General features: G+C 31.1%; 1 protein-coding gene across 1 annotated transcript in view; it reads left to right on the top strand.

Moving 5' to 3' along the window:
- The window catches only part of LOC143196459 (uncharacterized), a 376070-nt gene that overhangs the window by 360253 nt on the left and 1790 nt on the right, over positions 1–14027 (top strand). Inside the window, exons 6-7 of the mRNA XM_076404142.1 lie at positions 6013–6211; positions 11326–11587. Of these exons, the coding sequence (XP_076260257.1) occupies positions 6013–6211; positions 11326–11587 (461 nt within the window). The remainder of the gene's footprint in view (positions 1–6012; positions 6212–11325; positions 11588–14027) is intronic.

The following is a 14027-nucleotide window of genomic DNA, read 5'->3' as shown; positions in this document are numbered from 1 at the left end:
TAAGGCTAAATAAATAAAAATACTTTTATCATTCACGCGTAAACTGACACACAAAGTTACAAACAGGTTACTCCCTTTTTCCTGTCTTAAGGCTTATCAATTAACCCTTGTGGCTTAGAGCTTAGCCACATTTAATTATAAATTTTGAAGCAGTTAGACCTAAGTAAATAGGTCAGGTTTGAGGTTTTCTGAGTACCAAAATTACTTTGTTACCGGGACAGGAGCATGGAAAACAGCAAAGACAGAACGTTTCAAAACCACTCATTAACCATCAATAGAATTCAAAGTTTAGTAGGTGTTTGAAAACTTATATAAATATACTCTTAGAAATAGTTTGAATACATATAATTTCTCTTATAAAAAAACAATATTGTTTTTTTTTTCACTTAAGAATAATATTTGCCAATTTTTCTTCAACATTTTCGTATGATGATTATATCATAAAGTAACAAAAATTTACATTAAAAATATACCGATATTTAAAAAAAATAAAAATATTGATATAATGACCAAAAAAAATCGATATTCTCTAAGTAGTGAAATTTTAACAAACCTTTAAAATCAATCAATTTTAAAGGTTTATTGAAAATAATTAAAAGGTTTTTTATAATCTTCCAGAAATAGATATCGGCTAACAAAAATATCGATATATCGGTCAAAAAATTATAGACTAAACATATAGATTTTTTTTTTAAAAATATCCTAGTGGTGGAGTGAAACAAACAACGAAAAAAGAATATGTTTTTATAAAGAGCATAGGTAAATAAAATATTGTTTTATAAAAATAATGATGTATTGAGCGGATACTTCTTTCAGGTGAAAAGTACGATGGTCTGCAAGATGAAGATTTTGCTTTGAGATACATGAATGACATTACAAACATGATTTCTGGACTTTCTCTAAAAATGTTTCAATGCGTTGTCTTTATGTAAATATGGTGCATGGACTAGATGTAAACATATTTCAATATAATCTCCGTTTTTCACTCCGTTTTTTTTTCAGATTTGCAATAAAATTTTCTAATAAATTATAACTTTTTCAGTTACTAAAAGATGCCTTTGCTAGTCTTTAAATGAACTCCAGCACTTCCTTTATTGATGTAACATATGTTTGATTATTGTTCTTTAATTTCATCCAGCTAAATTTCTCCGTCGCGAAACGATACACAAAGAAAAATACATTAGACTCAAATTTTCAGACTGATACTGTCAATTCAAATAAATAAAAATACGCTTATGCTAAACTGAAATTACCTTCTGTTTAATATATTCTCAGTTGTCCAGGTACCATCACGGGGATGATATCAAACCTTTAGTTGATCTGCTTCAATAAAATATTATTGCAGATTATTCCCGTATCCCTAAATCTATTTTAATAGGATGAATATATAGAACGAAAATTTCATCCAATTATCATGGTAATGGCATGGTTTTAGTAAGCCATTTTTTCTCCATATAATTCTGACCTATTTATTTTAAGACTAACTACATCGAAATTTATAATTAAAAGCGACTCAGCCTTAAGAAACAAGGGTTAATTGACAAGACCCGAGACAAGAAAAAGAGAGTTTGTAACTTGTTTGTTAATTTTAATGTATACATGACACGACAAAATGATAAAAGCTTCTTATTTGTTCAATCTTTAGGTAACATTTTACTCCACAATGTCTTGTAGCTTCTGAGGGCGGAACTTAAAACTTAATAAACGGCACAGGGGAGATCATTGCATTACATGTATTTGCAGTAGTTAGTTATTTCAATAAAATCCAACAGGAGAGAAATTAACGGTCAGAGACAATAGAAAACAAGGTAGTTTCATTTTAAAACAAATTCGAAATTTTCTATTTTAATATTAATAATAAAACCTAATAGCCTAAGTTTATTTTAGCACTTTATCTATGGATCCAAAAACTAAAATGTACAAAAACCAAGTAGTGTAAAACATATGTTAAGGAACGAGATAATGTGCTTTGTTAGGACTGAATGATGTGATGAGTGAGAAGTCTAAACAAAGAGATTTTGTATATTTTAGAATTGATTTTAACCCTCAGTGTTGTTTTGTATCACCGTTCAACAAGTCGCCTCATCTTTCCATAAAATAAAATAGAATTTTAAAGCAAATTAGTGGTTTTTTGTTTTAAATCCCCTTCATACTTCATGACTGGTGTAGTAGGTGGGATGCCGGAATTCAATGAATTAACCGGAGTCAAATTAATTATTAAGAATATAAGACACTTTGACGTTGGATTGGCAGTCGTTCCATAGTTATTCGAATTATTCATTGCTGTAGTTAAATGAAGTTCGGGCAGAAGTATCACTACTGAAACTGTGGGATAATAAAAGGTGGATTGACTGAGTGACTGATTGACCTTCAAGAGCACTGACCAGTACAAATTCCAATTAGGAAATATATATGCTTTGAAAAACACTACTAGCCCGTAAATTTTTAGCACGAACATTGCGGTTTAGGATATAACCCCACTAAAGACGAACTGAAGTTGCTATTAACAAATATAGTCTAATGGAATTTGGACTGAAGCCTACGAAGTTCAGAGTGTACGACTACCAAAGGCGGATTGCAGTAGCTTAGTTTCTCAGATAGTGACTATTGGAATTTACAGTGACTAAAACTATTCTATACGGGATATACCATGGAAATTTGGGTAAAAAAGTGCTCTTCAGGAGATTATCAAAGTTAAATCGGCGGGCAAAAGTATAGGCGATATTGAGAAATAATTTTACTATAACTATAAACAGTCCAGAGGGGACAACGACCATGTGTATCCCTTTTCTGGTTGCTTTAGAAGGGACGTGTTATATTACGCGACTGATACGACTTATGAATAAAAGTGTTTGTTGTTTTAAACACATTTCACAACTTAATGGATATGGGGATGTGTAGCTTAATGAACAATTTAATCAACTTAACAGAATTATAATGGGAGTAGTTAAAGTTCCTATGCCGAGAAAGTTCTTTATTATACAGTCTACATCAGATATAATTTTCCTTTTGGTTTCCATATTGTATATTTGCTCTCTATTACATAGTTACAATTATTTCTTGTACTTGAGGATCAAGGAACAAAAAAATCAGTCCTGAAAAGTGAGACCGCAAGTTCGAAACGTCTTTGTATTAAAATGTTTGGATCTGGCTAGATCTAGATTCCTATATAAAAAAATCTGAAACGCGATGAAAACTGAACAACATAATTAAAACATCAAACAGAGCGACTATGTAGATTTGGAAACAGACGGCTTATATGTCATAGCAGCCACTTGTAATTCGTCTTGAATAGTCACGTAGATTTGTAAAATAAATTCAAATCGTCTTCTGCAGCAAAACATTTGCTGCTGTAACATTATTCACGTCATCAGAAATTGAGGTATGTGCAGGAAATTCTTGTTGAGATATAATTGTTAAATATAGTCTTGATTATTTCCGTCAATATCTTTGTTAGACAATTAGTTATAATAATAGTTCTTTAAGAATAATTTAATAGTTCCAGGGCACAAATTAACTAGCATTTTTGTATCCCCAGATCGTCTAACTTGTGAAACTTGAAACGCAACGTGTGTTCCGGAATTATTAAATAGGGGCCTGTCTATTGCCAGTTAATCTCGCGAGTTAGCGTTCATTTTAAAATACGAGATCGAATTTATATTCCCTACCTCCTTGTCCCAGGAACGCAGTGTTCAAAAACATTTTTTCTAGTAGTACTTTTTTCCATCATCCGTAGTTTACTCATCTGTTTTACCGTCTTCAGTCAATTATGTCAATTCCAGCCATAGATTTTTGTTTGGCTTATTAATATAAGGTTAATATTTTATGTAAGATATGCTTTATTATTTGACGACACAAACACACACACACACACAAGTTAATTTAATTTGTGAGCTCCGAATGTCTGCGGTATTCGACGGATTTATCCAACCCCGAATTGGATTTAACATGTTTCCTACAAAAAAGTGTCGGATTATAGGCCGCTTGATATCGAAATAAAAAACAAAAAATAGGCACTCAAGAGACGGACAAATATCAAAATTATATAAAATATACAAAAATTGTTGAAGAACGTAGTAACGTAAAATGTAAAAAATTTTTATTCTTGTTGTTTTTCTACGTTTTTCTCTTCTGATAGTGTTTAAACCAATATATTACATATTTTAGCACCCATATTCCAATAAAAGTAACCCATTGTGACTACCAAATAATGAGAAATATATATCCTGATATTGCTAATTATGAGTGATTTTCGCTGAACAGTGCTGCCCACCATTTGCATGAAGCTAATTATCTCTACAAGCCGGGAATATATTGGTATAAAGGCATTGCGTACAATTGTATTAATATACTTAGACTTAAGCTTACATTATTTTGCGTACGAAAGCAACATATTTTATTTCTTACTGAAATTTTAGAAAATTAATCTTATTTTATTTTAGGAAATAATTAAATAAAAATAATACTAAATAGATATAGATAGATATTGAAACATATATTTAGTGAATATGTAATTTTAAAAATGTAAATAAAAATGTAACTGGAAAAAATTATAAATCATTAATAGCCAGCTTACTGAGCAAATAGAGCAACACTAAGGACATTATGTAAATTACACATATAAGGTTAATAACAGTCCATTTTTTGAACCACAAGACTCTCTGATCCTAACACAAAAAAAATATAAGTATTCTATAAACCATTCTACATTCTGAAATTCATTCAGATTGAACAACGTTAAATAAGATAATTTCATAAGTACAAATATTAAACATTTTCTTAATAAAATATCTTCCCCTAATAAGATTTTTGAAATGTAAAAAATAATGACATTTGATTAATAAAAAATTTCATCAAAATATTTGCTTACTAAATAATTCAAACGGCATTTTTATTTGATTATTTTTTCTGATGCGGAAACGATTAACAACACGCCCTTAAATCGCCTTCAACCTTTTTAAAACGGGAGTTTTAAATTGCGTTTTTTCCTTTGGAAAAGACGAAGTGGACTTGACCCACTAAGACTTTTTTAATTTCGAATATTCCATCGCAAAGCGACAAGTGGCCACTTGAAAAATCTAGACTAAAAAGATTTAAGTTATTTCACCGAACGAACGTGTAATTAATAAACTGACAGCGGGTTTATTTCAATTTTTGTTCTATAGTATATTATTACTTAAAGCACTAATAGTTTTAAATTTGGTGCTGTTAATTAAAAGCAACATACGTCTAATGCTAAAATATTAATAACTACATCATTCATTTATCAAGAATTCACACAATAAATTTTCTGATCCCAACCTACTTACCGTAATTCCTACTATTTCAACTACTAGTTTACAAGTTACAGAATATTAAGTGTAACAAAATTTATTGCTTTTAAAACCAATTTTTAATCAGAATACACAAGCGTTGGTTAAATATTGTTTTTAACGATGAAAACGATTTCTGAAGTCAAATGAAACATATTGTATATAAAGATCATATGTTACCAAAGGGTTTTAGATATTTCAATAGAAAGACTATTCCCAAAACACCAAAATATTTTTGTGATAAAATATTGCAATTATTGCTAATTAATCGGTTTTACCCATTAAGATTTTGAGTATATAACAGCAGGATATGCAGCCCATTAACTCTACTGTGCTCGTATTTTACAACGTATGATATCTAGTGATTCGAAAAATATGGTTTTTAATAAAAAGAAATTATATTGATAACGAATATATTTAAATAACAAATGATATTAGGTATATATCTATATTAAATTGCTGTAACTATGAATTATATTGAACAAATTAAAAACGTGTCCTCACATTAACTAGATATAGGTTATATTTACATAATATATAGATATTTCGTGAAAACATTAGAAACCTATATTAATTTTCTTGCATACACTTAGGTGTAACACCTTAAAATCTCTTAAAAAGTTGTAGAAGAAAAATAATAATATAATTAAATAAATATTCCTGTTGATGTATTGATTTGAAACAACCTGTTTTATTTCAGGATTATAACGACGACATAAGACAAGAACAAATGTGGGAAATGCAGGTGTTGTCAAGCCAAAAGAATTCGACAAAAATGGACGAATCCAAACAGTTCGGATCCGGCGATGAAGAGAGATTAAGCGCCGATACTGGTGGTGAATCGGGCCCGCAAAGTCCCCAAGAACATGAACATCCAGCTCTCAGAGGAGTCTTACCAGGTAAAATACAACAACCAATTAGACATAATTTTGATATGACTACTTATATCGTTAAATATTCTCTCGTAAATCTTTATTTAGTTACTGAATACAGAAAGGTAAACTATCTTTTCATATACTATACTCATCATTGTCCGCCAAACCTCATTTTCAGTTGTCAAAAATATGGAATAAAAAATCAGAGAAATAAATATTGATATTTTATAATACTAATCCATAGATTGCTTTAAATACCACAATAATTTAGCTCTAATACTAATAGAAATTAAACATTTCTACATTATATTTCGAAACAAAACAATTTTTTAATGAGAATCAACTAACAATTATCGAAAAATGACGATTGATGGATGGTTTAGGACTGAAAATCTACTTAATATAGAGCATTTAGGACAATGATTGAACACCACACCTTCGCCACTGTAGTGTGTACATATTCAAACAATGAAAGTTCTTCAAAATCCTGGCACAAAATTTGTAGTGTCTTCGCAAATGCGTGACTATTAATAAAATAAATAATTATTCTGGATTATAAGCTATGTTAAACAAAATCTCAACGCAAAAGCAACGAAAGTTCTTGTAAGAAGCACCCAAACAGTGGGAAAAATTCTAAAACAATCTCGAAAGGCGTTTACTTCAGAACACAAACTACCTCAACATGTCAATACGAGCGTTTCACATATTACTAGATGTACAATAATAACTTTTTTATAAAATCATGCTGGGTATTATCACAGAAATTCACCGTATAGAGACGAACTACAAGTAATTGAGAGTCAATACAAACGATCCCCGCTGATGTCGCAGAACGCAGTAAGTATTGAGCTTTGATTGGGGAGCCTGAAGAGGACAACTTGCTCACCCGCGTTTTTGTATATATGACTGTAGTCCGAGTAGTGGGAAAGCAGTTCCCATAACTTGTAAAAAAGGAGCTGTGATATTTCGAATATTAATGGTATTGATAAAGAGAGCGTAGAAGGTCAATGTGAGAATTTATATGAGGAGGAGATGAGCACGGCCCTTCTACTTCAATTCAACATGTGGAACGAGATGTAACGCAAAAGGAAGCGAAGCCTGAAGACTACTTGATTAAAAACTGCCAAGATTAATCTATTTGAGATTATTTTATTAAATATCATGTTTCTTATTAAGCTAATTGATTAAACTATTTGTAAATATTTTTTACTTACATTCGATGCAATACTTTAGTAGTTTTAGTTTCTTATTAAGTTAATTGATTAAACTATTTATAAATATTTTTTAATTATATTCGATGCAATACTTAATAAAGATATCAGTGTTTTGCGATCATCTAACTTTCAATTCAAACCAAACTTTTCAAGATCCCAACTTAGTTACTAATACCCTAGTGTAATTCAATTCCTGTGCGATTTTTCTAGTGAATGAACAGTATGTTACTGTGGTATTTGGCTCGATAAGTTTTAACTAAATAAGTAAATATATTTTAACGAATTACTATTCAAAAGAATACATAAATACATCTTGCTCAGAGACAAAAGTTATGAAGGTCGTCTAAAATCAGCTGTTGTGTTAGAAAACATTGATATTGTGAATGATATTGTTTTATTTTTATTAAAAAACCATAATATTGAAAAAAAAATCGAGAACTCAAAACGACATTATATTTTTTCATTATATTCATTTATATTTATTTATATACATTTCTTTACAATTACAGCAAATTAATTAATGTATAAAATATTAATGTAACTGTAATCTTTGTAGAACAATCGCTTTAGAAATTAAGCTAATGTCCGGTAACCAACGTTATTATCCCCTTGCTATTTTAGTTCGCATAAGCATACTTGAATGATATCAAGTATAATAATATATTCTGTTTCTGCCATATGTGTTTGGTAAACTGACATCGAATTATCACATTTGGTATTCTCTCTTTCTGTTATAATTTATGAGCGATTTATTTGTGTTATACTTCAATGATATGCGCCCAAAAAAACAGACAACAAAAGAAGTATTATTACTATTTTGGCTTCGTCTTTTTTTCACCAGACTGTCAAGAACCATATCGAATCCATAAATAATTCGTGAATATTTTAGCTCGACAAACAGACATTAGTCTACAATGAAAAAACGCCACGGCAATGATGCTGAAAAATCATAAATTATCGCCAGAAAAAAGAGTGTCTGCGCCTTTGATAAATCTTATTTTATGCCGTCATCTCTCCCCGTATAAAATATGAGATGTAATTTAGAAAAATAATATTTGTATTGAAATTTTTTCGATTCGTCCTTTTGTAAAGCAGCGCTTCAATATCTCTTTTACCGTAAAGTGATATTTCAAGAGCTACAAAATATCAGAAAAAATATACACGTACTGCTCTCCACGCATCTACATTTTGACTGTAATCACATGCATATTAATAAAGTAGATTTTAAATAGTTTTTAGTGAAAAGTAACTATTAATTATTACGATTTTTTAATTGAAAAACAAAATTAATTATATCAGGCCCACAACTTGTTTTGTGTAAAATCTGTACAATGCCTTTTATTCAAAGTATTTTCTATCGACAGCCGCTAATTTTTATCATTATTTAGACAATTTACGGATTGTACCTCGAAAAAAACATATATCTTTTGAGGCTATTCACGAATCGACCGATTTTTTATCATCTTCATAAGAAGTGAAGCTGCTCAGACAGGTCACGACTCATATATCGGAACAAGTATTAGAAATTCAAGTATTAGTCATGCTCAAGAGTAACAATGTTGTATCTTTGCTCGTATTCCGGCCGTTTCTCGCACAGTGATTCTTTCACTCTAATATAAGTTGGTTACAAAGGCACCCAATGTGATCAAAAGCTTTCCGGGGTGTTTTAAGATATGGATATATAATATTTCGCAGCTATCTGACATATCCAAATTGTTCTAGAATCTACTACTAAAATATATTAAACCACTTATAGATATATCAGATTAATCTATCAACAATCGACCAATTTTATACAGTAACAGCGGTTATTGATAAGGCAATATTACTGGACGTCTTACAGGTATTTATCGGGTATGACATTTGAGATTGATCCAAATTTTGGCCGCGGAACTATTCTAAATTCGAATCTTTTTAAAATAATGAAGGGGCATTCCCAATATTCAAACCGATTTCGACTAAAGTTGTGCCGATATTTCAACAACAGCCAACGAAGAAATGCACGATGACCTCAAATCAAGTGGATTCACAAAGTAACTCAAGATTCCGTGGCAAAACGTGAAAGGTTACTACACAATACAACTGTATAACGTGCACGTGCAAATCAAGAAAATTGGCGCAAACTAACCTACACAAAATACTGCACAACACATACTACAGCTTATCCAATAAAACACCCAGTATATATACTACTATTAACTTAAGTATAATTTAATTTTCATTTCTGAAATACGTACTGATATATTTCTATGCAAAAATTATCCAGGTATAAATTAAAAGTGGTAATAAATGAATTTATATTAGTAACAAGTATAATCATAAATGAAGGTATGATTGAGATTATACTAAACATATTCAATAAAAGATGTTATATTAAAATAGGTATGGTTGCCGAGTGGTGTTATAATTTAGATTTAAGATATTGGCAAGAAAAAAACAAAACATCCCCTAACTTATAATAAGATATATAAGCTCAAAAATGTGACGCGGTTTAAGCACAAAGACTATTAACTTAGTTCAAGATACTATTTTATTTTAAGGAAAGAGGAGGCTACTTGCTGAATGGCGATACCAAACGAAACTAAGATTTTTTTTCTATTATAACACAGACCAAACCCATCACACTTGTTACAGTCTTAAAACACATGGCTTTTGCACATGGCCGCGATTCTTCCAATACAGGGCAGTCTGTAACCAGTGACGTAGCAGTAGCGCACTGTTACATACACGGAAAAAAAGGATAATTAACGATGTATAATATCTGGACAGTACGACCAGCTGTGGTCGAAACACTGGATGGATATTTACCACAACGTTTAATTCAACACAGTAGAGGTTTTAGCCACCCCACGAGACTATTTTGAAAAAAAATATTGAGAGACTTTTGAAATGTATAAACATCAAAGCAATCTCAACAATGACTATATTTGTATTGAGCAGCTATAACTGAAGAGCTATAATGCAAACCTTAACAGGTATATATCTGGTTTATAATTATCGACCGGCTATGAAACTACAAATATTTCTCATTTGATCACTCAATCATAACAGACACATAATAAAGAGCCTGAGTATCATAACTACCATCCTAAAAATGTAATCGTCAATAAACATCGTCTAGTTTTTGTTAATAAGCACGGCTCCAATCCGGAATCCAAAATTTCAGGTATGAGTGATCGCGCAAGTCTCAAGCCCAAAACATCCCTTAACTCAATCTGAAGTTCGAACGAATACTCTTGACCCAGTTTCGTAGAAATTGGACAGAAGTATTACAGTTCAGTTTCGCATTAAAGCTAATCGTGAACCGTAGGGTTTAGGAGCATTGAAACTAGTGAGAAATATCCCTAATCTTTTTTTTTAGAAGAATCTAAATTCTAAAGTTCCAAAAATACTACTTAATTTCATTAAAATTTGACCAAAAAGTATCACATTTTGGTGTGTACATCTATTAAAGTCGTACTGAACTTAGGAGGTGGCGGAAATCACTCCTTGTCCTAGGAATTTGGAAACTAAATTTTGAAAATCACCCCTAGTCCACGGATTCCTAAAATATACGCATTCTACAAACTCATCTCAGTTCAATGTCTCTATTCTACAAACGTATCTCAACCAAAGGCGCACATAAGTTGCTCAAACTACCTCTAGCTGTGGACTATTGAACTTTGAAAATATCAAAGCTTACAAAATCACTCAATCATCATATCATTTGGGTATCGTACTGATATATCATTTAGATAGAAACCTTTCTAATGCAGGGTATTTTTTTTCGAGTATTTATAAGGTTTTCTTATTTGTACCTCAATCGATCCAATATATACATGTCTATAACTATTAAACACTTTTTTACTATATAATGAACTATATTATAAACTATCTATTAAATAATTTTATATTATATTTATTTGTTTTATTTTCAAATTATAGAAACTTCGAGTCCCGTAGTGACCCCCACGGAACCCAGCATTCTTTCAACCAATGGGTCGAACCAGATGTCACCAAGCCTAAACGGATCCGACGAAATGATACCCCAAAGCTTGATGGTAGGGGGTCGCAAGAGACCGCTACTGGCAGCTGGACCACGAACAGCCATGACACCCACCAAGAGAACGGTGATGAGTCTCCTGGCTAAAGCCAGAGCGGCCCAAGTCAAACATATTTCCAGTCATTTTTCCGGAACAACCACAGAGTAAGTGTTCCATCTAATAGCCCAAAATATGCACAATTAAACAGGTAAAATAACAGTAGATGTTAAATATTAATCACCATCAGTCCTTGATCATGAGAGTGTCTATCTTTTGATCCAAATGCTACTGTTCGTTTTGCAGAATTTCAATCATTATTCGTCAAAATTTACTATTCTCAGCGACCGGTCGCAACTGATTTCACAAATGTTGTTTATTTCATTCCATATCTTTTTGGGTTGAAGCACGTTTTCATTTAGAAATTAGACAGAATACTTTTGGTATGAAAATTGAATATAAAATATTTGCCTAACTAACTTATATTAGTTTATTAGTGCTAATTGTAATTATAGAAAAAACTTTGTGACGACGACACAAATTGTCATGCCAAATAATATAACAGTAAAATTAAAAAATATAATTGCCAACATTACTACGGATCACTAACAATTTAATTCTAAAACCTGATAAAAATGTTCAAAAATAAATAAAATAATGGAAACCACCATCCATAAGTAGCGATCAATCCTGAAAATATTGACCAGCATGAACATTTCTAGTAATGATGAGACATTTATTTTGATTATTAAATCAGTAAATACCGCTCCGTGTACTTTTCCAATTGTGATTTCGAACAAGATATGGAATAAAATGACAACAGCGTTGAGACCAATATCCTTCAGTAACAAATAATTGTAAAATAAATTAGTTACACGACCCAATGGTTTAAGAATTAAGTCAGTCGAAAAAGTCAATACACTATCCAGATAATAACCAACAGTTCTTAGTTACAAATTAGGAAACGGTCGAGCTATAGAAGTCCCTTCCATCTGAGTTAACTTGACCAAAATCAATGAAGAAACCAGAGTGCTATCACGAACCTGGGTACCTTTATCAAACGAATTTCTCTAAAAGCACATTGAAACCACACCTGGTAGAAAACTTTCAATAAAATATCTGTATATAATTGTGGTTTCTTTGCTCGACCAGCAAAATAATATGCTTTAAATAAATTAAAAGACACGAATTGTTCACATTGTTAGCCTATAAAAATGTACAGGGTTTGAGTCAAACACTAGTATGATTACAAAGACGAAGATTACAATTACAACAGCTTATCGAATAAAGTCGCGTAAGACTATAATAACTTGTAGATTCATCAGCCTCATGAGCTTTACAAAGACTACCCAGAATCTAAAGAAAACTGATGTGTTTTAGAGATACTGTATATAATCTAATTGCAATTAATATAAAATAACATAAGTAATAACAAATTGCAATTAATATGGGAAGAAGTAAGAACGGATTATAAAGCCAACAACATCGATCAATTAAAATACATCAGAAATTAATAAAAACATCAGCAATAATTTGTTTAAAGATGCAACAATAAAAAATTGAGTAATCTCTTTTCGTTCGGTCCTAGGTATTATCACAGTTGCCACAGACAGTCAGGATATCCTTAATTATCAGGAAACAAATTGAGGAAGTATCTCCCTAAAAGAAATACTACCTAGAAAAGATTATATCCGTTGTTCTTTCTTTTATGACAGCTTTACTTCAAGGAAATCTCAAATAAAACCCCAATTCAACAATCTAGACATATTCGCAATGCATGTTGACAGATTTCTGTACCAGAAGAGCATTTTATAACAATATAGCGTAAGACAATTTGTCCATTCCAGTATGTGAGAAGTAACCCTGTAAGTAACTGAGAATCTGCAGCTGGTGGAAATAAGAGGATTTCAAGTTGATGAGGACATGAAGAAAATATCCTCTAATATCCTCTCTATATTGCAACAATTCTGCTGTCGGTTTGCCAGATAGAAGGGAAACTCACCTTCAAAGAGGTAAATGTGAATTGTGAGGTAATAGTGGAGAAACTTCATTCCTAATGCACTGAAAACGCTCTTAATACTCTTCAACTGCATTATTTCATAGAAAACCTTTCGGTCAAAGACATGATGATCTATCCTGAGATTGATGGAAAGTGGCGAAAAAGGAGGTTGTTTATAAAATAAAGAACAAAATATTTCTTCGCGTATTTTTTTGAAAAAGACTCCCCTTCCCTTTGAATGGTGAAGCAACAGTCAACGATGATTGAAGTCAGTGATGGTCAGTGTCAAAAAAGATAGGTATTAGAAATAAAGAAAGTAATTTGAGGAACTAACTGGAGCCGAATAAAACCGAAATTTGAAGAATTGTTATTTTGCGATTTTGAATGAAGATTTTAATTGAACTGCGATGTTAAGAAAATAAAATAAACTGTATTATTTAACAGTACGTAAAATATTAATCCAAACATAACACATAAACTTTGCTAAATATCCATACAAACATTTTACAAATATTTTTACAAACATTTAACAAAACAGATTTTACACGCCAAGAAGCAATATTGTTTTGGCATAGTTTGCGTAATCCCAACTATTAATAAATAAACAT

Source organism: Rhynchophorus ferrugineus, unplaced genomic scaffold (assembly GCF_030347505.1).
Source record: "Rhynchophorus ferrugineus isolate W39M unplaced genomic scaffold, kcgeb_rfMv2 rfM4, whole genome shotgun sequence".
NCBI lineage: Eukaryota > Metazoa > Arthropoda > Insecta > Coleoptera > Curculionidae > Rhynchophorus > Rhynchophorus ferrugineus.
The sequence above is the reverse complement of the archived record's forward strand: the minus strand, read 5'-3'. Positions and strand labels throughout refer to the sequence as shown.